The following is a 25,159-nucleotide window of genomic DNA, read 5'->3' on the forward strand; positions in this document are numbered from 1 at the left end:
TGTCAATGGGGGAAAGAACTTAAACGTGGCGTTAACATATGGCTGAATTCTGTTTTTCTTATGAACAAGACAGTGCATTGTTATAATCAAGATGTTCCTTATCATGCCCATTGCCCTTCCCCCCCTCAGCCCCGTGCTATACTGAATAATCAATAGTGATTTCACCCTTGGGTCTTCTTCCCGGCTAAGGGGGCAAAAAGTGACAGGCAGGGGCAAAAGAGGAGATGAGAAGAGGTAATGAGACCAATAATGGGGGCATGAGCAAGAAAAAAGTGAGATGGAAAAAAGGCTCCTTTTCATTATTTTTTCAGATTTCTAAAACAAAGAAGAAAACCATAAAATAGAGTGACTGAATTGCAAAGAAAAATAGATCCTTTTCATGGTTCATCACCTGTTATAGTAACTGAACACAAATCATGCAAAAACCCCACACAAACAGACACCTACAGTAGCAGCTACCATAGGTCTTTCCAGTTATAAAAATCAAAGGACTTGATCTAAAAGAAAAAAAAGGACGTTGGAGCATTTGCAAACTTGTTAGCATGCAAGATACTGATCTCTAAGGCAAGTGCATTTTCATCTGTTTAAAATTACGCAGAAGCTGCTTTCCTTCTTTACCTTCATAGATATGCAGATCATATTTTAATGGCCAAAATACTAAATGGAGGATATCCAAATGTAGATACTTTCCAACCACAAAGCAATTTATTAAACATGGCGCCAATTGCAGGTGGTGCCATGTTTTTTTTGGCAGACAAAAATTTCAGCTGTCATAGTAACCACAAAGATGGAGACAGCCTGAACATGTGAACACATCCGAACTTTCAGAAAACACAACACTAAAATAAAATTTTTAACCCTGTAATACCAAATGTATCATATTTGATACATACGGTTTCTGAAATGTTTTGCGTCTGACACCTTTTGCATAATTTAATGGTAAAAACTTTGCTCAAAATCCTATTGTACACAATCAGATATACCTGATAACAGAGGGCAGAAGACTACACAAAAAAAATAATCTTGACTTATCGCATAGTAATAAATTATTAATATCAAAAATGTATTTGTTTTTTCTTTTTACATATTTTGTTAAAAGGGAAAAAAAGGACTTCAAACCAAAAAAAATAATTTTCTGTTTTGTTTTATTCTTGGATCGGGCTTTAAAGGGTTAATGTTTAATGTTTTGTAGTTGTTTCTTTTTCTTATATTATATTGCAGTGGTGTTTAATGAACTTATGAACTTTGCTAAATGAACTGAGCTGTTCCAGGTTTTATGCTGGATAATTAATACCGTATTGCAGATTCCCTTAATGTATTTATTTAAACTTTTGATTTATTTTTTATGATTATCATTATTTTCTTCAACTCCACTGCTTAAATCTACGATATAACCTACTTTAAAGGCAGGTCTTAGACTACCAGGAGCACAATTAGCTTATTTCATGGGGCAGACCGAACCTGCAATATTTTCCCTTTTTGCATGAAACCTTATTGTATGTGTATGTTTTATTATGCTCATGTAAACATCGTTATATTGATGCTTTGGTGATTTGTTAGTGTTGAGTTAATCTTTATCACTTTATCACTTTTTCATTTTGTTTTTTGTTATGCAATGGTATTTAAGTTACCAAATTAGCTTCAGGAAAAATCTGTGCCCTTCAACAGGGAAAAAAGAGAAAAACAAAAAAATCAGTACATTTAAAATGTCAGAGTTGTTCTTGTTGACTAAAAACTACATTACCTAAATTAAATTAAATACAATAAGTATTTTAATTATAGCATAAATAGCTGGGTGGCAAAGATAAAAACTTTCATAAACTCAGAAAAAAAAAATCTTCTGTTCTTTTTAACTTTCAGCCAACTTCAAATGTTTATCACAGAGTAAGCAGAACCATGAGCTTTCCAAATGAACAGCTTATGTTGACCAAGTTGGAGGTCACTTTTATTTATTTTTTTATGAAACCAATTTGTTTAAGGTATTTGCAGGTGCTATATTCAACATCTGACATGTCCTTTCAACCTAGTGACAGTACTATGAGACAATGAACAAGTTCAAAAAATATATATAAGGGAAAAGGTGGAAAAAGACATAAAAGAGAAAGGTGCAAATGTGTGTATGTGTACATATGCATGGGTGTCTGCTTGAGTGTTTTGTGTTTAACCAATCCAAGGTGTAGTATAATTGAAGTTTGTGTTTTCAAGGACAAATAGATATTGGTCCTGAGCTTGAGAAGCTGCTAAGTCAGCAGGTCTGAGCTGATTACATCCTCTGTCTATGACAGGACTAGAGAGGATGAATTCACAGCATTGTAGGGTAAAAACAAGGTGAAAAAGAGCTTTTAGGAGGGTGTCCTAAGAATTGAAAACCCTTTCAGTATGTAAGATGTTTGCATGTTTTGTGATTGAATTATAAGAAATAACGTTTAGTTTTCCTGACTGTTTTGCTTGACACCTATTGATGCAAAAACATTACTCTGTATGAGGGAGATCTGAAAGCTAATGCTGTTCACACTGTCAAAAAAATCTGTTTTAACCATTTTTGTTTTCTTCCCTCTGGTGCTTAAACTAGCTAAATGAAATACAACAGCAATAAATCTTCCCTTGCAAGCAAGATAAATTGTCCCAGAAGTACATCTTGCAAAAGTCAAGAGATGCATTTGCTTCAATACAGAAATGTTTGTAACCAATGAATTGTAGTGACGTGTGAGACATCAACACATCAACCAGAAGCGGCTGAAGCAAGACAAACATGGCCGGGCTGGTCTTAGCTGAAATAACCTTTGCAGCAAATTTTTATGATTTTTTTTTAAATAAGCAAAAGGACACAATTTGCAGCTCTGTGGATGGGAGAGATGTTTCTGCCTTCCTCCCGACCGGTGTAGGTACCAGATCTGATCCCCCGCCCCATCAACTCCACTCGTACAAACTGTATTGCACCCGTTTCTTTAGGATCAAATCTCTTTTGGAGTCTCAACATATCATTACCTTTATTTGCTATTATTTTACATTTCATTGGCGATCTAATGTAGCGGAAACGGAATCATTGTCAGTCTTGAAGGAAAGCACTTCCTTCTAAGTATTTAAAGACAATTACAAGGTCGGCTTTCTATCACCTGAAGAACATTTCCAGGATTAAAGGACTAATGTCTCAGCACAATCTGGAAAAACTAATCCATGCGTTTATTTTCAGTCGAATTGATTACTGCAACAGTGTTTTCACAAGTCTGCCTAAAAAGTGGATCAGACAGCTGCAGCTGATCCAGAACGCTGCTGCCCGTGTCCTCAATAAGACTAAGAAAGTAGAGTACATCACCCCAGTTCTAAAGTCCTTACACTGGCTCCCTGTATCTCAGAGAATAGACTTTAAAATACTTCTGTTAGTTTATAAATCTCTGAATGGCTTAGCACCTAAATACATCACAGACTTGCTATCAGTGTATCAACCCTCCAGACCACTCAGGTCTTCTAGCTCCAGCCTGCTCTGCATAGCTAGAACCAGAACTAAACATGGAGAAGCAGCATTTAGTTGCTGTGCTCCACTTATCTGGAACAAACTTCCAGAAAACTGTAAAAGTGTGGAAAGCCTGAGTTCCTTTAAATCAAGACTAAAAACACATTTGTTTAGAATTGCCTTCGACTGTTCTAGTTAAACAGTTCAACTGAAACATCATTAGTTCAACTTTTTTATTTTTAGTCCAACTGTTTTTAATATTCTTTTTTGTTTCTGCATTTTTTATTTTTTTTTCCTACTTGCTTTGATTCTGTTTTATCTTCCTGTATTTTAATCATGTAAAGCACTTTGCATTGTCTTTGTACTGAATTGTGCTATACAAATAAATTTGCCTTGCCTTGCCTAAGAAAGACTGAGCCCTGGCATTTAACAAGGTGACGATAAAAATGTCAAAGCTTATTTTCATTCTTTTTATTAAGATCTGAGGGCAGGGGAGGACAACTGGGACACAGTTACACTGTTCACCATAAACAGATTTTTTTTTTCAGTTTTGTTATCTATCAGGTTAAACTTCATCGGTTATTAGACAAGCTAACACTACAGACGCTCCCCACTCGACAAACGGACGCTGCGTGATGTTATCATTGTCTATAAAACCACAATGGCAACGTTCAGCCAATCACAGGGTTGTCAACTCTCACCCATTGGGTTTGGGACTCACCCGTCTTCACACACTCTCACTCCATATTCCCAATTTCTTACACTAATAAATGACAGACATTCAAACTCAACTCTGTTCCACTTATTTATGTATAAAAATACCATGGTGATCTTATCTCATCTTGACTAGGTGTCACGTCTTGGTTGTAGTGAAGAGGACCCAAAATGCAGAGGCAGAGAGGCTGAGGTGAATTATTGTAGTTTTAATGAAAAAACACTAATAACAGAGGCAAAATCCAAAAATCCAACTAAAATGTAACTCAAACCAGAACCACGTAGACATCAAGGGAAACACGCACAAAGAGCCAGGGAGAGATGAGGTGAGAGGACAACGGCGACAATAGGACTAGCAACAACAAGGAACCAACAAAGAGTGAGAGCAAAGGGAGAGCATATAGCTGACAGAGACAAAGGGAGGGCTAACGAGCTGACAAGGAGCAGGTGTGAGAGGAGACAACGAGGGAGCCAGGGGGAAAGGAACACACACACACAAGAGGGGAAAAGAGGACAACAGAAAAACATGAGAACTAACAAATCTAGAAATTACAACAAAAAAGGAATTAAACCAATAAAACTATGAAATAGAGCAAAGTAAAGCACAATATAACCAAAACCATGACACTAGGATAATTCCCTTTGTATATTATTGAAGATTTCAAGCAATCTAGTACTTGAGTAAATATGAATACAAAAATACAGCAGCTAGCTTAAATTATTGTTGTGGAGACACTTTGTAGGATAACATCCAATGGTTTGTTATGGTTTGTTATAGTGCTTTTTTTTTAGTCCCAGTTTTACTCCATGTTTTGCTGTTTTTGCTCAGTGTAGTTTAATAATCTCCCATTGGAATTTAGTAGTAATTAAACCAACACAAATATTTGAATTCTTAAAGCTCTCAGGGGTGTCTCTCGAACCCATAGGAAGTCCACAAAAAGAAAAAAGAACCATTGCATTTTATTTTTCAAAAGATCAGCCACCCAAGAAAAAACCACCTACATTCAGAGACGATGTGCAGAACAACTAATTTATGCTCGATTCATACAGGAGAAACCACGCGAATGTTCTTCTTTTATTATTACTTATCTTATTCATTTATATTTATTTTGGTCCATTGAATATGTTAACTTAATTTCCATCACATTTTAATTTCCATCTACCAAACTAAAACATCCAGATAAGTGCTGTCTCCTGTCATGGTGTGTTTTTATAAAATCTACAGCCTCCTAGAAGGTCTGAATTATTTAGCTGTTTTGTCAATTGTAAGATTGACAAATAATAACACAATGAATGAAGCTTTTTAATCCTTAGCCTATTACCAAATATTCATACACAGTGTGGTTTGCATAGGTTTCGATTGCACTGGTTCCTGTATTAGTACCAATAATCCAGTAATAGCTTATTAGTTCCCCATTGTTTAATTTACTTGAACTGCAGAGAATAATTAATAAACAAAGTTGTGAAATTGTTAGTTTAAAGTATATTTAAGATGCAACTATTTTAGTAGGACCCATTCTGCTTTACTTCAATTCTCTAAAAATTACCAGAATGTAGAAAATAATGTGTATTGTGAGAAAAGTGTTACACATAACTACGGATCACTTATTGTTACTCCGTAACATTTACTGCGCTTTATAAATTCCACATTTTGCCACTTTGTTCCGGTTAATTCCTCTGATACCCTCCAACTTATAGCTGCACCTATCCTCATCTAACCTTGACAGGATTTCCTGTCCAAACCATTTCAAAATCTCAACCCAAGGTTTGGCATGAAGTAGGACCTCGAGCAGCTCTAGTATCTACACCGGATTAGGTAAGAGTTTGATTTGTCATGTAATTCCGCTAGCTGTGAAAAAAAATCAAGATTGTCATACCTCACACAGGGTTCCTACAGCATAAGGCAAGTTAAATTCAAGACTTTTTAAGACTTTTTAATGCCACTTGAAATAAAAATTTAAGACCAAATTCACAAGAAACACAAGAAAAACCTGCTTGCAACAATTTAACCCAAAGGTTTATTTTAACATAAACCACTGCAGTAATGTTTCAAATTTTGAAAAACTTCCCATACAGGAAGAAAGCTAAAAACACACAAATGACAGATATATTTAAGAATTATTTAACTGAATTCACAAACTTTGTTTTAGAAGGGAACAAAACAAATCAGTTTTAAAGCCACAACATAACCAGTGCTAAGTCTTTTTGCAGCTATTTTTCTTTGTTTGGTTTTCTTAGTATGTTTGATTTGGTGATAAGTGGAGGCGTTGCAGAGACAAGGGTGGAACTAAACTGAGAAATACGGGCTGTTTCTCAGTAACTCCATTTTGAAGCTTTGTGTTTCGTGCTTCGCATGTGCGACTCCACTGCCTTAATTCCCATCGTTCCGAGCTTGAATCGCTTCTTGCACAAAATCCACTGAGCCTCATGTATGTTCCCTGGTTTTAGCCATGGAGAAAACTCTTGGCTGGAGACAATTTTCGTTACATTTACACTTGCTCATATTTTCCAGACAAAAAGTTAATGGTGCGTCTCCCAAATGTCCCGGCCGCAACAATGCTTTTATTGGTTCTGCTATCGGGACGGAACCAATAATGGCGAGCCATTTTTTTTTTTTTATAAAAAAATTTTTTTTTTCAATTTTAATGTTTTATTTAGATTACAAAAATAAATCGTAATAAAAATAATCCTTTTTATGATGTTTTAAAAAAATAAGACCTACGAAAGACTGATTTAAGACATTTTAATACGAATTAAGGCCTTAGTTTTATTTTGAAGAATTCAATGCCTTTTAAGACTTTTTAAGGACCCGCGGGAAGCCTGTCACAGCTACTACTGATGATGCAACTGGCTAAAAGCTTAACAACGGAGGCATGCGCCACTTCGTGATTTACCCAATGAGCTTGAATAATTGTACTACTGAATGTCCCTCCCTTCTGCAAATACTTTTCACAGGAACCTTTCCAGATGGATACTGTGCAGAATTCCAGTGGAACTACATGTATCAATATAGTTTATGGCAGGTAACAATAAATCCACCATAATTTAAAATGTTTATAAACTCATAGCTCACAGTTGATTATCCAGAGACAAGCTTAGAAAAAATAGGGGTTCAATACTAGCAATGAAAATTGTATTTGTTGTAAAATCAATAAAACTTAGCTCAAATTGTTTTCCCTAACTAAACATATTTATATCTTTGTGCTTTGCAAATATGATTTATCATTTTAGTCAGCTTTATATTTAAAGACAGAAATTCTGCAAGAAATCTACATATTTTTTTTGTTCAGCAAAAATGGGCTGCAGCTCAGGTTCAGTCAATGACATTTTCTTAGCATTTCCTGCCCAAAGATAAATGTAAATTCAGTTTGAAAAAAAAAAAATAAAAAAACTTTTTCATTTGGACATCAACAACCAACACTTTATTTTTCCATCCTGTCTGATAACTATGTTTACATGCCAGTATGCATTTAAACAAAACCTAGAAGCAGTTTTATTTTTGCCATGGTTGATGGGATTCTTCTTAAGGTTGATTTTTTTTTTTTTTTCCTGCATTCAAAAAACTGAGAGCAGCCTCTATTACTTTCCTTTCCTCTGTCTCACACTCATCAGATTCGGCTAATGGGACATTTTTCAGATGTTTTGTTGCAAGGCAGGAAGAGGGAGGTTAATCGAGGAAGTGTTTTTATGCTATTTCTAAAAGATTGCCAACATTCTTACCAACACAGCCCCCCTTTTTGCCACGCAGGTTTACACTTTGGTCAATGGTCTATTTTTTCTGGGAGTTTTCTCTTATTATACCAATAAATGTTTCAGCAGTTTTAATATGTAATATCTTGTAGAATTAGTAATGTATTCTATTTTAAATATCAATCTTTTTTTCTTTCAGCTTTTTTATTTTCATTAAACTGTCACAAGTACAGAGAAACAAAATGAACTCTGTGCATTTAACCCATCCCCTTGGGGAGCAGTGGGCTGCCATTGTGCGGTGCCCGGGAAGCATTGTGGGGGTTAAGGGTCTTGCTCAGGGGCCAAGAGTGGCAGTCCGTGGAATTGGGTTCAAACTCAGAACCTCTGGAATTCAAGCTCTGTGCCCAGATATGCTCGGTGCCCTGCCCCTTCTTATGACATCAACATATGGCAACCCCACTCGAACAAACTGTATTGCACCCGTTTCTTAAGGATCAAATCTCTTTTGGAGCCTCAAAATATTCATCCATCCATCCATTATCTGACACGCTTGTCCCAAGTGGGGTCACGAGCAGTGCTGGTGTCTATCTCCAGCAGTCAATGGGCGAGAGGCGGGGTCCACCCTGGACAGGTCCCCAGTCCATCGCAGGGCAACACAGAGACAAACAGGACATACAACCATTCACTCACACCTAAGGACAATTTAGAGAAGCTAATTAACCTAACAGTCATGTTTTTGGACTGTGGGAGGAAGCCAGAGTACCCGGAGAGAACCCATGCATGCTCAGGGAAAACATGCAAACTCCATGCGCCACTGAGCAGCCCTCTTAAAATATTATTACCTATATTTGCTATTATTTTACATTTCATTGTTGATCTTAAGTAGCCAAAGTAAAAAAAACATTCACTGTCTGAGTTTTAAGACTGAGGTCTGCCATTTAACAAGGTAACAAAAACATGTATCAGCTTATTTTTATTCTTTTTTTTAGGATCTGAGGGCAGATTAGCACAAATGTGAAATAAAAAAAGGACTTTTGTAGAGATTTTAGACAAATAAAACAAGTTATTCTACTTGTAGAAAAGGAACGGTTGTTGTTGAGACAAATTTAAAAGTAGTGTAGCTTAATATGGCTAACTGACTGAGCTAAAAGAGGCTAACCTGTTAGCTACTGAGCACAGCTAGCCACAACGCTACCCAGCTCTCCCCCTTTATATCATAGTGTAACAGTAACACTGTTCACCATAAACAGATTTTTTTTCAGTTCTGTTATCAATCAGGTAAAACTTCATCGGTTGTTACACACGCTAACACTACAGATGCTCCCCACTGGGCATACGGACATTGCGTGGTGTTATTACCGTTGTCCGGGCAACCAAAATGGTTTACATCATGTGGCAACGTTCAGCCAAACATGTAGCCTTACATCACTGGCATGAAGCAGGACCCCGAGCAGATCTGGTATCTACATCCCTGCTCCCTATATTCTGTTATTTTAGATAAATAGGCAGGAGGCACTTCCAATTAAGCATTGTAAAAGTATCGATGCATTTACATGTAGATATAATTTATACATATATAAAATAATTTATCTATGTTTTGTATATTTTAACAGTAAAAAAGGCACACCAACATTTATATTATCAAATCCTATCAACTTTTTGTATTATTTTACTAGAAATTTGAAAGCCTATCTTGGATTAATTGATGATTTTCCAGAATATGAGGTCTTAAAGCCTCCTTGACATCAGCCTGATCTTTACCTAATGGGGTTGGGCATCCATAGTCTGAAAGACCCTAACTAATGGCCCGAAAGAGAAGAAACAAGAGGAAAAATAATGGAGTCAGCAGATGATTGAAAACTGCATTTACACACAAACAAGCAACATTTTGTCAGCCGATTAAAAGTTTTGTGTTGGGATCTGGAGGTCTGTCCACTTTCTCCACCAGAGGGCGTACGAGATCTCCTGGAGCCAGAGCTGATTGCACCACCTGTCTCTCATCTGTTCATCAGGAGATCCGTATCTAAGGAGGCGGAGGGCTTCACTCCGGTGCCAGAGTGTTTGCCAGTAACGGTTAGCAAGCCTGAGCCAACCAGCCTGTCTGAAACTCTGACTCCTTGAGAACCGAACCTGATCTGTTTTCTCCTCTCTGCTTCCTAGATAGAACCTGCCTGAAACCTGAAACCCTGGAGAGTTTCTCTGCCGGTGATCTGCCTGTCCGTTCTCAGAAGAACTCTGGAGAACAGTTTCTGTCAAAGATCTGCCTGCCCGCTCTCAGAAGATTACTGGAAGGAAACTCAAATCAGTGATCTGCCTGCACTCTATAAGCTCTCAATAAACCTTTGAACTTTTCTTCTGCCTCCAAGTGTTCTGCATGTGGGTTAGACACGTTAAACCAAACATGACATTTTGATCATAACAGAGTTTCCTCCAGAAAAATGGCTAATCCTCATGGTTGCTGACACCAAATAGGACCCAAGTGTGTTTTATAAAAATGTTTAAAGTTGACAGGAAATTTTGATCTTCGACTTTTTAAGTGTTTTGCAAGACATTTTTGATCAAATTTAAAGAGCAACAGAGTCCTACAAAAAGCCTCAGTCTTGAAATACTGAAAAAGACTATTACAATTAATGTGAGTTATTTGCACTTTGAGTCCAAACTAAGTACTCAGCCATCTAACCTAAACTAAAAAGTAGTAATGTAGAGAAAATTGATTCAGAAATAACTTCATCCTGAACACAGGTAAGACATAGGATGTCATAGCAGACTACAGGGGATCCAGGAGGACATCTCTGCAAACAGGGGGAAATATTGGAGTGGGTGAATGGCATTAAATTCCTGGGCATTCTCATTTACTATGACCTCTCCTGGAGTTCAACAATGACTCTTCTTTCTCAGGACCGATGCAGTTGTGTCACACTATCCTTATGGGGTTTCCTTTGAAATTCATTCATTTCTAACCCATTTTTGTAACGTTCCTGGCACTGGAGCTGCTAATTGCAATCAGTGCACCTGTTCTCACTCCACCCCTCCTGCTTTAAGGCTCCATCCCTCCAGCCTCCAGTGCCAGAACGTCTCTAGCCTAACGGTGAGAACTTCCAGCCTATTCTGTACATCCCTCTGCCTGTCTGAACCTCGACCTGTTTTTGCCACTGTTTTTGAGCCAGCCTGACCACTTTCTGGATTTTTGTCTGCCTGCCTGAGCCCTGCTCGTCAGCCTCAGAGATCTGGACTGTCTACCTGTGTTTCTGACCCAGCCTGCCTGTGAGTAAGGGAGATTGCCTGCCCTTTGAACTGTCTTTGCTTTTTTGGATTTTGGAACTGGATCTGGACTTGGAACCTCCCCTGGATTCTCCCTTGGATACCTCAGCTGGATTAACGGACCCCCCCCCCCCCCCTCGTCAAGACCCAGACCGAACCTGGACAAAGAACCTTGGATTACCCTAGCACGGACTCCGTCCTTTCCTGTAACCAGACTGTGCCCAACCGAGTCTTCCCATGGCCAGGTTAGTGACCAAGTTCCTTAATCACACATCTGCCTGCCTCCACTGGTCACTAACCACCACTCTGTCTGTAGGAGCTGCCAGTCGCTGAACCTGACCGCACTTCCCGGGAGTCCGTGCCGCCCTCTCACTTTAATAAAGACTGTTAAAGTTTCACTGACCTGTTTGCGGGTTGTCTTTGGGTCCATCCTAATCCATTACATTTTTATAGCCTTTCTGTGACCAATACCCTGAACCTAACTATACAGGTTCATACCTAACCTAAAAACAATTCACATCTTAGTCCTTATGTGACACCTGACCCTAAAACAGCAATTCCCCTCTTATGCTTGCTTTCTTTCTAATGTTTTCCATTTGTGTCTGTTTATTTTATGTGCATGGTAAGTGGGTAGTGGTGGCCAAGTGATTTGGGCAAAGAGCTTGGAATCCTTATCTTCTGAGTTCATGCCCCACTCCAACAGACTGCCACTCTGAGTCTCTGACACTGATCTCTATTTATTCACTAGATTGCCCGAAAAAAGTGAAGCCACCGACCAACATGCTGGTACTTCCCACTCCTACGGAGACGCAAAGTAAAAATGCCTTCATGTGCAGTATTTGGCTGCAGAAATAAGCAGTTTGCCAACTGTCGGAAGTCGTTTTACAGGTCAATTCACAGTCAATGGATGCACTTACCAAGAAAATAAGCCAATGAATCCCATAGCATAGAATTTAGCTTAACATTAGCCTGGCTATCTCGGACCGACGTTGACGGTGTTAGCCATTGACATTGTGTCTAATGTTAGAAAACATAAAGTAGAGTGAAATGTCAATGTAGCAATTCTTTATTAGGTGGAAGACGCTGTCGTTTTGCAGTGTTTGTTTTATTTCTTTTTGAGAAAGTCGTGCTGAAACATATAGCATGGTATATTGACAAAAAAAAAGCAACTCAAACATTTTTATAAGTTAATGCATAGACAAAGCATAAAAGTATATGGCATTATTCAAGCATGATTTGCAAATAGGAAAATATTATAGCACAACAGACATGTACTGTAAAATATTGAAATCAAATGTAATATGTAATTACCATTACAATGTAATCAATACATGTCTATTACATGTACATAATCAATTTAGCACTTTGGACACATCTGTTTTATTATGCACCATTGACACATTAATTTTATTGTGATGGATTTGTATAATATGTTGTATTACATGATTTATATACTTCATTGACTTCATAATGACTGTGCAATGTGAAGCATGGTTTTTTTTTAAGGTAATCTACTTATGCTATGAAACAGCAAGTGTGTGTCAAAGTGATTCATTTATCTTTAAGTACCCCTGAAATTAGAACATCATCGTTGTTCGATTCTGTAGTGTAATATATTGTTTACATTGCGACCGGTCTAACTAGGGAGGACCAATATGGTGGCCAGTGGCTTCACTTCAACCCCATTCTACCAACAGGCAATCAGCAATACTCTGAATAAAAAGAGATCAGTGGTCTCTGAGTAGGACCCTTAACCCCACACTGCTCCCCAGGCGCCCCACAATGGCAGCCCACTGCTGCCCAAGGGGATGGGTTAAATGCAGAGGGACATTTCTCCAATGTGAGATCAATGAAGTTCCATTATTATTATTAAAGTCCATGTTTTACAAAATGATGGCAACACAATGACAATAAAGACTCTCAATTCTTCATTGGAACTTAAATTGGAACCAAATGAAACCCAGAAAGGATGGGAAGTCACAAAAAATTCCACCTAACTAGCTTACTCATACTGTGAAAAAGAATGTACTTAGAGTTAAGGATGGCAATAGATTGTTTTAGTGGATTGATCCATTAAAGGTGATGCTAAACAAAGAAGTAACAGGCCTGAACACAGTGGCGCCCGGCCCATAGGGGGCGCTGGGGCACCGCCCTCCCTGATAAGAAGAGAGAAACGTAAAATATATTTTTAGAAATTAACTCATAAATGTCAGTTTTACTCTCTAGACTGTGTACCTATAAGCAAAACAAATTATATAAACTACATTTCCCTATCTACTGTCATTAATTTGTGGATTTCCACAGACAGACTCCTACCGTCTCTGTTCTGGGGGCGCTGATCAGACTGACCCACATTTGCAGAGAATCTGTCAATCATGTACTATTGCTAGGTGAATTTAATGGCCAATCAGCGTCTCGGAACTTTATGGTATTGGGGCGCTGAAAATACTGCGCTTTAACAGGCTTCTGAACCCAAGCGCAGGTGCAGACAATTAGAGGGAAGATGGCGAATGTAACGAACGAGATGCAGCTTCCACCAAATTCGGTGAGATCCTTATTTATCTACCCGTTTGCCAGAAGAACATCCCTGTTGTAGGATATGAACATTTCATGTCATGGTTATTGTGACTGTGACGAATCCACCTCGTCGCTTAAAACAACCTCTGTAACTTTGCGCGCCACACACACATTCCTGTTATACTGTGTTTGTGAGGACCAATACACATGCTGAGCCCAGTAGCTCCATTAACTTAAAACACACAAGCTGTTCCTGGTTACCTGCTGGCGTACTGAGGGTGCACACTTAATATTTCAGTGGGGTTAGCCGTGTGTGTGTGTGGGGGGGGGGGGGTACGTGTTTATGCTATGGGGACTTGTCATCTTCAGTCTGGCTGCGTCTTTGCTGGGTTCAAACCCAGTTTGGTGTAATTGAATAAGTCAATGAATCTGTTTAAAAGAATTAAGTTGTAAAAATTATTTGTTTTTGTACATCAATTGTTTGTGGAGGTAATATATGGACAAAACTGATTAATGAGAAGAAATCAGAAATAAGAGAGCCTGAGGGTAGGGGCTTAAACTATTTAATGAGGGCTGTGGGAAGAAAAGCGGCAATTTTTGTTTTCTGTTTCTTTGTTACATTGCTGGTAACTGGAGGGAGGCTGAGGCCCAGAGTATCTTGTATGTTTAGTTTCTTTTGCACCCTGTTTTGAGTTTTTGAGCACAATAAATCACCAACACCGGTAACCCGACTGAGACTGGATTCTTGGAGGCCAAAGAACCCCGTCACAGTGACCCAAATCATCACTGTTACTGTTATTATATAGTAAATTAAATCATTACTGTTAAATTGTATGTATTGTCCAATTGTTTATTTGAATTCTTATTCCGGATTAGTTGGAGACATACACTAGGCTATATCAGCCCCACCAAAAATATTTTTCACCAGCCGCCACTGCCTGAACATATCAGGTTGTTTGGAGGTTTGGAGGACCCAAATGCAGAGACGGAACCTGAAGTGGTTTCTGGCCGTTTTAATAACTTAAAGTGGTGGCAACTGACGCAAAAATCCAAAAATTAAATACAGAAAAACCACAAACTAGAAAACGTCTAGGAACACAGACACAAGGAGCCAGGAAACGATGAGGAACTGCACAGGGAGAGTATACTGTATATTGGAGACAGAACAAAGACTGGGCTAATGAGTTGACAAGTAACAGGTGTGGATGGAAGCAAGTAGAAGGGAGCTAGGGGAAGGAGACTGATCCCAGAGGGTAAACAAGAAATACTAAAGAACTTAAGAAATATACCCAAAAACACAAAATGAAAATGAAACAAATAAACTAGAAAACATAGAAATACTTGAATCAAAATGTGACTGAAAACAAACCAAAAAGTGCAGAATCATGACAGACCAAGTCTTTTTTAAAGTTCTGTTAAGTTTAGATGGAGGCTCCCTCACCAACACCACCAAATGGGATGTGAGAATAAAGTGTGCACAGGGATGAATATCTTTAAATCCCTGCTGACACCACCCCTAAAGCAATGTTAAGACCATTAAACTGGAAGGGTTTTATTCTGCCCTTCACCTGATATGAAAGGTTTAAAAAAGAAAAAATGAGGAATAAAAATTGTAATGTAAGAAATGATGCTCATGAGCACTAGAACATTATAAAATATCTTCAGTAATTAACTTCAGTCATAAAATTTTGCTGAAAGTTTGGTTCTGAAACACACCCATAAACACACATTCAGTCTCGAGTTGGATAACCAGACAGGTGTTCCCACTGCCTCCCTTTTTAACCAAGCTCTCCTGCTGGGTTCTAAGAGGTTTTTATCCAGCCTGAGGATGAGTTTGAGTCTTCCTGAGAGGTGCACCGGTGAGAGCCAATCAGCTCCATGAGTTATTCGACCTTCAGCCAACTACTTTTGCTCTCGCTCACTGCCTCTGCCTCTCTTAGTTACAGTTAGAATGTAAACAGTTTCTTAAGCCCTCTTTAAATTTATTTGTACTCTGCTGTCTCTTTCTGTTCACTTTTTGGGGTATGACTTTTTTTCTCAAACTTTCACTTCTTCAGTCCTGCATCCAATCTGCATCCCCAAAATCATTTGAGGTGGAACAAAGTTGGGGGTCAGAGATGGTTTTCTATACCACTGTAAGGTGATCCAAATAAGGACCAAAATATATCATGAAATAAGTAGATGCAACCCTTATTCAATATGACCTATAATCTACCATTACATTGTAAAATGTGCAATTAAATAATTAAATGCTCCATTATTTAAAAACATCATCTAAAATTATAAATTGAATGATTATTTTAAAAATATGCATTAAAAATGAAAAATTAATTCACTTTATGTACACAGAAATATAGGAATATGTATTTTTAGAGGTTTGCTAGGCATTTACATTAGAAACTCCTGACCTAAATCACAGTAAGCTATGACTTTAAAAATATTTAATATATATTAAAATGTTCTTAAAACCAAATACACACAAACTGTTCCAGGATGTTTCCAGATGTTTTTTGGAACTTTAACTTGAAACAGTGTAGTGCTAAAGTATTCATACCTATTCATTATATTTCTAAATGTTTTCATATAATAAAATTTCACAAATTTTCATATATTTTTTGAGATCCTATATGAGACCAAGACAAGGTTAAGAAAAAGTATTTTTTAACCTGTTACCTGGTGACACAAAAATCATCACAAATGATTTTAAAACACCAGAAAAAAACATAAATTAAATCAGCTTTTTTTAACCCTTTGGAAGTTCTAGCCTGCCAAATGAAACTTTTCTCAAAGCAGACACTAGCCTTGTTGCGGCAATTCGAGGCAACAAAAACTCATGAAGATTCTTCAGAGGTGAGTAAAAAGCAAGCATTATACCACCTGGTGCATCATTTTGATGAGGAAATAGAATTATAATATAGTTCAAATATCAAAAAAGTTTTTTTTGAATAGTATAGGCTCTAAATTGTTGCATTGTTCTTTGAGAAATGTATGTCTCATTCTATATCAGACAGAAGCTTATTGAGTGAAAATAATTGTAAATTTAATATGTCTTAACTAAAGTGATAAAGATCAATACTGTTGGCCTTAGAGTGTCTTCAACATCTGGAGCAACCAGAGCTAGAATTCTGGATGGATTGAAGAGACTGGATACCTTGGAATCCAGAGGTTCTAAGTTCAAGTCCCACTGCCATTATGTCTCCACAACCAAGTAAAACAATAAAGTCCAAAGAATTATTAGCTACAATGGTTATTCATATTTTAATTGAATGTATTTTTCCATTGTTGTATGTGAGACAGCCAAAGGCAAATTTCTGCCACCACTGTGTATGGTAGGCAATAAATAATTCTATTATTTTCTATTAAGGCAGTTGTAAATAGAAACGGATTTAAAAACAATCCACCAAAAAAAAAATCTTTTGGTTTTCGTTTTGTAGAATACACAAGTAAATTTGTAACTGTTGAAATTCAAAAAATTCCACATTATTTTCACAAAAAATTCTGATTTTAATCTAAAAATTTCCTGTTTTGTAGTAAATTTTTGACTTATTGAAATCAAAACTTAGAAAGGTTCTCACATAAACACATATATATATATATATATATATATATATATATATATATATATATATATATATATATATATATATATATATATAGATATAGATATATTATTTCACCAATTCACTGCAGCTCTTCCTGCCGTCCACACTTTCTCTGCTCTTTTTCTCATCATCTTCTCCTTCTTTCCCATCGCCGGCTTGCCACAGGTTTGCCTGCTATGTCTAAAAGTATCAGCAGGAGCAACCCAGACTGACAGCAGCTCATTGGATAATCTGTATCATGTGCAGCCTGGAGCCAGACGCTCAGCAGGTGGCTCCGGATCAAGACCGGGGTCCGTTAATACCTCACCTCTGGTCCTATGGTCAAGTTATATTTTCAATGTAATGATTTGACACAAAATGATGATAAAAATTGGCTTGAAATTTGCATCACTATTGCAATGATGAAATGATTATTGCAGTAAAATAAACATTTAATTAAAAATTGCCTGTTTTTGTTTATATCTGTTTTTTTTCTGTTTTGGTTTTTAAATTTCTTCATGGAAATTGTGTTATGATAATGAATGTATTTGCTAAAAGTTAGAATAAAATGTTTAAAAATACCTAGAAAATGTGCATATAAATTATAATTTAACAGTAAAAAATAAAATTAGGATCTATTTTATAAAGAGTCAGTGTTTTGTGTTTACATAATATTTTGTTTTGTTTTGTTTTGCGAGTTGGACCATTTTCGTGAGAATCACCCACCCCTGAATGTAGACTTAAAGATTTAAAAAGCAGTGATGAAAATGTAAGGTTCACCTTAAAAACATCAAAGCCATTGGGTCACATATGAGGTCATTTTGATGTCTGAATATTTTGACATACAGTTAAAAGCGACATAAAGACAGGGGGGTGATTTACAATTAGGCAATACTTGGCAGTTGCCTAGCGCCCAAAGTTTCTTGGGGCCCCATAAAGCTCTGTTTAAGTCAATGGTTAATTCCTTATTTGTGCACATCAATTATGTTTTTGATAAAAAATCCATCTAAAAGCAGCAAACTCTGCTCTCCAGAGCGAGTAGATTGTTAACCCCGCCTCCTGCTCTCCTCTATCTTGTCTGCTGTCATGATTCATGCAGCTATTATTTCATCCAAATAAAAAATGGAGAACAGATAAGCAGATCATGGCTCGTCTGCAGTGAAAAGAAGGACTGGGTTATTTACTTTTGCCTTTTTGGAAACACAGGAAGGAGCAATCAGCTAAGTGAGCTTAGAGCTTGGAAAAAATCTTTCATTCCTTTAGAGACAGCATGAAAAGTCAGCTGAGTACAAAACATAGAGAGGAAAACAAGAAGAAAAGGGAAAAGAAGAGAGGGACAAAACCTGGAACAGATAATGGATGTCTATCCTATTAACATTTTTGGTCTGTTTTATGTGTTGTCTTCTCAATTCAGAGGGCCCCCTGCCTGTTTTTACCTATGGCCCCAAATTTCCTAAACTCGCCCCTGCACACAGAAACAGGGAAACTGTAAAAATTCCTGCACATAATATTCCAATACACACACAGTAGAGCATTAGGAAATGAATTGGTCAGTGTACACACACACACACACACACACACACCTTCCTACATATCGACATTAATATTGCCTGATTCGTTTCCTGTGATGCCCAAGCAGCAGGACAGTGCGCACACAGGTACACACACACACACTTACAGGAGAGCAGAGCAGTGACAGCAACAGCAGTCATGTGTCTCCGAGCTGTTACCAGCCTCATGCCTGTCTGTCTTAGGCGCGCGCCAACACGCACGCCTCGACTCTCCTGTGGTGAGGGTAGAATCCCAGCAGCCCCCCACCTCCCACCCCCGCAAAAAAAAAAAAAAAACCCGGGCCACCTGCAGCATGCATTGAGGAAGAAAAACGTACAAATTTGAAACCGTTTTACCGTTCTTTCCGCGTTGGGTCCTGGTGGATGCTGGGCTTTGTGGGCGCCATCTTCCTCTAACAATTAATTGGATTTATTACTTTCCCTCTTCCTCTTCTTAGCTCTCTATATTGACACAGAGCCGCGGCGCTGTGCGGCGCCCTGACAGCAATGCGTCATGCTCTGCGTGGTAAGACAAAAGCCATATCTGTGTTTGAAAGTAGCGCGTGCGTGCTCCCCGTGTGCGCGTCCTTCCCTAGGTTGGGCGCTCAGGATCGTGGAAAGAACGGCTCGTGGGGGTGAATGCTGGGGCAAGGATGCGGCCGCACGAGCATGCCAAGCGGCATGAGGAGGGGAGCCAGCCGGGGGTGGATGCCTCTTAGATGCCGCTGCCCTGGCTCCGTCTGTCCGTCTCTTTATCTGTAGCTTATCTGTCGCACACGCATTGTGTCTTTGGCACTTCACAAGAATTTCCAGCATGCGCTCCAGCAGAAAAAAATGAAGGATACACAGGCGCATCAAATCTCCTCAATCTTGCCGCTTCCCCGGCTTCTGTTGCCATAGACTTCCCGCTGCACAGCAGTCTCTCCAGTCAAAGTCCTTCAGATTTTTTAAGCACTTTTCCCTCCTCTGGCTGATAATGGGGAAAAAGGGACACCCCGCATCTCTAGTATTTTCTCCAGCCCAGCCGCAACAATGCCACACAGTAACATCTGGACTCAGCTTGTGTGTGTGCGTGAGTGTATGGGCTCCCGTTTTGACATCAGAGTGAGAACCACTTTCCCATTTCAACATCAAATTAAGGACTCTGGTCTTCACGCCCAAACCTGCTAAGGTTTAGTGCTAATTGGGTTTAGTTTAGGGTTAACTAAACTAAACTGGTAATAGTTAGGGTTAAGGAAAGGGTTGAAAATGACTGGAGTCAACACATGGTCCTCAGTACATATAGCAAGACGAGAATGTGTGTGTTATATGATTTTATATATAATATTATTCTTGTATTTTCCATCTTTATAGTTGTTTTTTCAGATTAAGCTGTTAATGTAGGATCATGATTTATTTTTTTTTTATTGAAACTATTTTACCTGAAAAAGTGGCAAAGGTATGATGAGTAATACTTTCAACTCTAACTTCATTCAATTCCACTTTCTTCTTTATTAAATAAACTCAACATGATATAAGTCTTCCTTGCTCATTTGAAAATCCATCTTTATTCTGCTGCTTTATTGAGGTAAAGGTAAATAAGCATTGCTCTTCGATTTCAAGGTTTTAAGACCTGCAGAAATAGCCCAAGATACATAAATAGCAGTCTAAATGTAAAACAAGTATGTACTCATGTTCTATGCTTTAGACCACCATATTATACTTTATCCACGATGCATATATTTGCAACTCAGATGTTGCTCATTATCTTACAAAACTTGCCACATTTTCACAATTTTTCCACTACATATAAATTGCACCTTTTTGATGTATTATTTATCACCTGTTCAGTGTGCTGTGTGATTAACCCCTAGGATGCAGCTCTGTAAGCCCAGGGTCCTCCCTCTCCCTGCACCAATGACCTGTCAAGGTCAAAAGCATGCTATTATCAGCACACATACAGGGCTACAGGTGCTGCAGTGGCAGAAAATACAGACAGTCGATGGAGAAACCTGAGTTCAGGTTGTCCCTCAATTAGAGCCCAATTCCCCATTAGATCAACATGTGCCAGGGAATCTAAAAGTCCTCAACACATTCTATTATCTTGCTCTATTTCTTTTTTTTTTTTTTGCCAGCTGCTACAAAATAAAAAATGTGATATGATTTTTTTCACTGAAACTGAAAAAAAACAAGCTACCAGTAGTCCAGTTGTTAATTTACCTTTTATTTTCTGCCAACATATAGACAGACTGGAGGAGACTTCAAACAAAGATCGTTATATCTGATTCAAAACAGAAAGGCCATAGGTTTGACACCGCTTCAACCGTGATCTGACCTGACTGCATTCAAATTCCCAACAAATTTCTACGGCAGATCATTTCAGGGGTCTGCGATAGTATAAAACCGTTTTCCTCATTTATTTATTTTTTATCTTTGAGATCGAGACATCCGTGCTCCTGCTGGTAGTTTGCAAAGTGAAACTATGGCATTTGGAGAGTGGCTGTATGTTTTTATTCCCAGTTTAGAGAAAGCTCCCTGTCTCTGCATGTCAACTCTGTTTACTGGGAGTAGTCGAACAAAGGCGATGTGGATAATGGAGCATAATATGTAAACACATTAGCTCCCAGCTGTTTGATAGGGGAAACACTATGAACAGAGAAAAAGGAAAAAGGCCGGCTCGACAGCAAAGCAATAAAGACATGAGCTGCAAAGACTAAACGTGCCTTTATTGCTGTTGAAAAACCTAATATAAACACCAAAAAAATATTTCAATAAACAAGCAAATAATTAGAATAGACCCTAGAGAAGATTACAAGGATTCTGAAAGACCTGTTGGCACTCAAATGACAATTAAGTTGAATTTAACTTAAATAAAGGTACAAACAGATTTTGGCCAAATTCCCCAAAATACATCACCTCTTCTTAAACATTTGAAATGGGAAAAAAAAATGTATTTGTTAAATATCTGTTTATTTGCCTTTCTGTTGGTAACAGAGGTGAGATGGTTTCGCTGCGGTACCTGCCGTGATTTATGCCATAAATACTTTCCATAACTCTGATATTATTGTCGACAAGGAAAGGTTTTAGAGGTAAAAAGGTAAAAGTGTATGTTGGAGATTTGTTTGGTCCTTTTTTGCATTTAGATTATTAGGGGAAAAGCTGCCATAACAGAAGGGTTATGGTTCTTACTGAAAGCAGGGAGGAAATTTGAAAAGTAAAGGACAGCGTTGATATTTTTCTTCTGACAACACTCATCTTTCATCTTTAAAATGCATTTTGTCATATGTTTTAGAACTGAAAAGCAAAACATCGTTTCCCATTTTTCCCACTGAAATTCCAGATTCCACGGGTTTATCTATACAGGTAACCCTAAGAATGTGCAATAATCCAACCATGCTGTCGATTTGTCTAGTTTGGAAAATGCAGCTCTCAAAATCCCACTTTTTCCAAACACACATAATGTTTTTAAGCATTTCTAAAATGATAAATAAAAGTATAAAGATGTTCACAATGGTAAATTTGTCTTATGATTTAACAGGTGATTAACAGGTGCAACTCTCCTCTTTTTTTTGTTAAGGAAAAGGTAAGTACTCTATGCATGCAGAACCATAAGGTAGATGGAAACAAATATCTGTAATTTCTTAATATTCTGACCGGGATGCAAAAATAAAAATGATAATCACCCCAAGTTATCCTTTGTACACATCCATTGAGTTAAAAATGCCCAACTGCTCCTGAGGAAAACACACTTAAGGAACAGTAAAATTAAGGTTGTATAGATCTGTGTGAGCAGAATTAAATCCACTTTTTAATGTGCCATTTAAAATGTGTTCATTCTGATATATGTATATTTTTATTCCCACAACTATGATGCTACAGGTCGACAATCCAGCTGAGTCTCCACTCACCTTTGCTGGTATGCGGACATTCCCTGTGGGGTCCCGTTCGATGCTCCAGGTACCGGAACCGGCACTCGACCTACCGGAGGTCCGGTCACCATCCCAGCGGCTCCACCTCCTCCACCGCCAGACCCGACTCCTCCGGTCGCCGAGGCTGTAACCTGGACGCTGAAATCCGGGAAGATCCTGATCATGGTCCTGGTTGTCTCTCGTGCGCTCTTTTAATCTCCTTTGTTTGATCTGTTTTCTTCAACAAAAATGCCACTGATCACTGAGATCACTGAGGAAATGGGTGTTGGACTGACCAATAAAATTCAAACACAGACCATAACAGCAATATCCTTTTATTTTTTCCCCCTCAAATCTAACTTTAGAGTAGAGCTCGGATCCTGGTCGCGGTGCATAAAGTACAATAGGGATTTTATCTATTGTAAAAATTCAAAAACATAGTCTGTCAGCATTAATATTATTACTATTAACATGTTCCTGCTGCTGCTGCTTCTCCTCTTGCCACAGGTAGGATAATAGTCCCGGTATCCGATGCGCTGTTTGCAACTCTCCTCTGAAACTCAACAAATGGGAAAAGTCTTGATTTCACCGAAGCGAGGCTGACAGGACCCTGAAATCGCAGCCGGTACAGAACGCGGGTGCCTCCGCCGGAGCCCCCGCCGCTAGAAGCATCCAGTTCCCGGATCGTCCTCCCTGTGGTGCCCGCTGGCTGTTGTTGCAGGGAAGCTGGAGAAGCCTGGATTAGACAGTCGGTCAGTCAGCAGCAGCAGCAGCTCGCCAATGAGGTGCAACACAGCGAGTGTCGGTATGTCAATGCGCGGCTGCGTGTGTGCGTCATGTTTCTGTGTCTTTGCTTACACACAGCAGCAGACACCCAAACAAACGGACGAAAAAGAAACAGGGGAGCGGGAGGGAAGCTGTAGCTCTGGTTTAGGTTTATATATATATATATATATATATATATATATATATATATATATATATATATATATATATATATATATATATATATATATATATATATATATATATATACGCACACTTTTCTTCCTTTTTGTTAGGTTACTCTTAATTATAAACTGATTCTATGTAACAGTCGGTTAGGCTCTAGAAGTGTAATAGTAATAAAACAAATAAAGACAACGACAGGAAGTATGTCTAGTTTGGATTTCCCCCATGATGAATTTGTGTCACCTTTCTTAACAAAGTAAAATTAGATGTAGTTTCTCCTTGAATCTGTACAACACCTGACGTTTTTGTTAATGATATGTTTGTGCGCCTTTCAGTTTCAGTGCTGTGAAACTATGAGACAGAAGGTCTTTTCTCTCTAACAAGGGCGTAGGTTTGATTTGAACTTTGGTAGGGACACTATCAGTCTGGTGTCATTGGTGCTATGCAATATGCATGCCCTTTTTTATGCTCGATGTGAGCATCCGTACTGATAAGAGGAATTCATTGTTAAAAGAGAAAAGCAACATTTTGCTCCATTAATAAAAATGTTATAAGCTCTACACTCATTAGATGCTGTTTATCAATGTTTGAAGTATCACCGGCTCTGATGAATGTGGAATTAGGACTGTTTTCCACTTTGAAAATGGTTTCATTTGAACGACTAAGAGAGAAGGTAAATACAGTATTTTCTTTTGAAGATATAGAATTGTGCAGAGTTAAACCCCACTCTAATATTTGTACCTACTATGCTCTCTCTGTATCAAGCAAAATAATACATTCATTAAAATATTAACTTCACTATAAAAGTTGAACATCTGGGCTGTAGTTACTCTGTGTAGCCAATTTCATGTATTTCATCTGGGGCTGAAAAAAATGAATCATATTAATTGATTATTTCAATAATCGTCAACTAATTTAGTACGTGATTCATCATTAACTGGAGTATAGAGACTTTAAAACATACAGTAATATAAATGTAAAATGTGCCTTTCCCCACAGAGCAACCCACTTAGATCAGTTATTATATCAAAATTGTAAAAATAAAAACAAAAAAATGAAAACTGTAATATCAACTTAATATCAGTAAAAAGGAAACCCTCACATTTTCTTTTTTAATTGGCTGTGACTAAGAATCAGAAATGTTGATGGCTTACAGCCTTTATTTGCTCATTTTTCTAGCAGTCTTCAGAACTCCTGGCTGACTCAGAATATTTCGTTTTATAAAAGAAAAAAAATGTTTTTGTTTTTTAGTGTACATGATATTCATTTTTTTTTAATTGGGACTAGTTTTGTAGCCTAATATTAATTGTTGTAACCGCTGCATTCTAGTGTGAATATATTTTCAATATTGTGCTCCAAGCACACGCGGACTAGAAAACAGCCAATCAGAGAGAGAGAAGGCGGAACTTAAGGCAGAACAACCAATGAGAGTGGAGTTAAACAGCGCAGCACAGTTCCATGCGCTGCTACATGAAAAGGACAGGAGAGACCAGGCAGAGGAGCTGCGAGAGGAAAAGAAGCCACTGCTGCAACAACTACTGCTGTAAATTATAA

The 25,159-nt window shown here is 38.0% G+C and overlaps 1 protein-coding gene across 1 annotated transcript in view; it reads right to left on the reverse strand.

Moving 5' to 3' along the window:
• LOC119797819 (neuronal PAS domain-containing protein 3) overlaps positions 1-23,430 on the reverse strand; it is a 464,035-nt gene extending 440,605 nt beyond the window's left edge. The window contains 1 exon segment of the mRNA XM_038307041.1: positions 22,655-23,430. Coding sequence (XP_038162969.1) covers positions 22,655-22,839 — 185 coding nt within the window. The 5' untranslated portion in view covers positions 22,840-23,430.
• Between the last annotated feature and the right edge of the window lie 1,729 nt (positions 23,431-25,159).

The sequence above is a fragment of the Cyprinodon tularosa genome, unplaced genomic scaffold (assembly GCF_016077235.1).
Source record: "Cyprinodon tularosa strain WSP-4 unplaced genomic scaffold, ASM1607723v1 ctg6, whole genome shotgun sequence".
Lineage (NCBI taxonomy): Eukaryota > Metazoa > Chordata > Actinopteri > Cyprinodontiformes > Cyprinodontidae > Cyprinodon > Cyprinodon tularosa.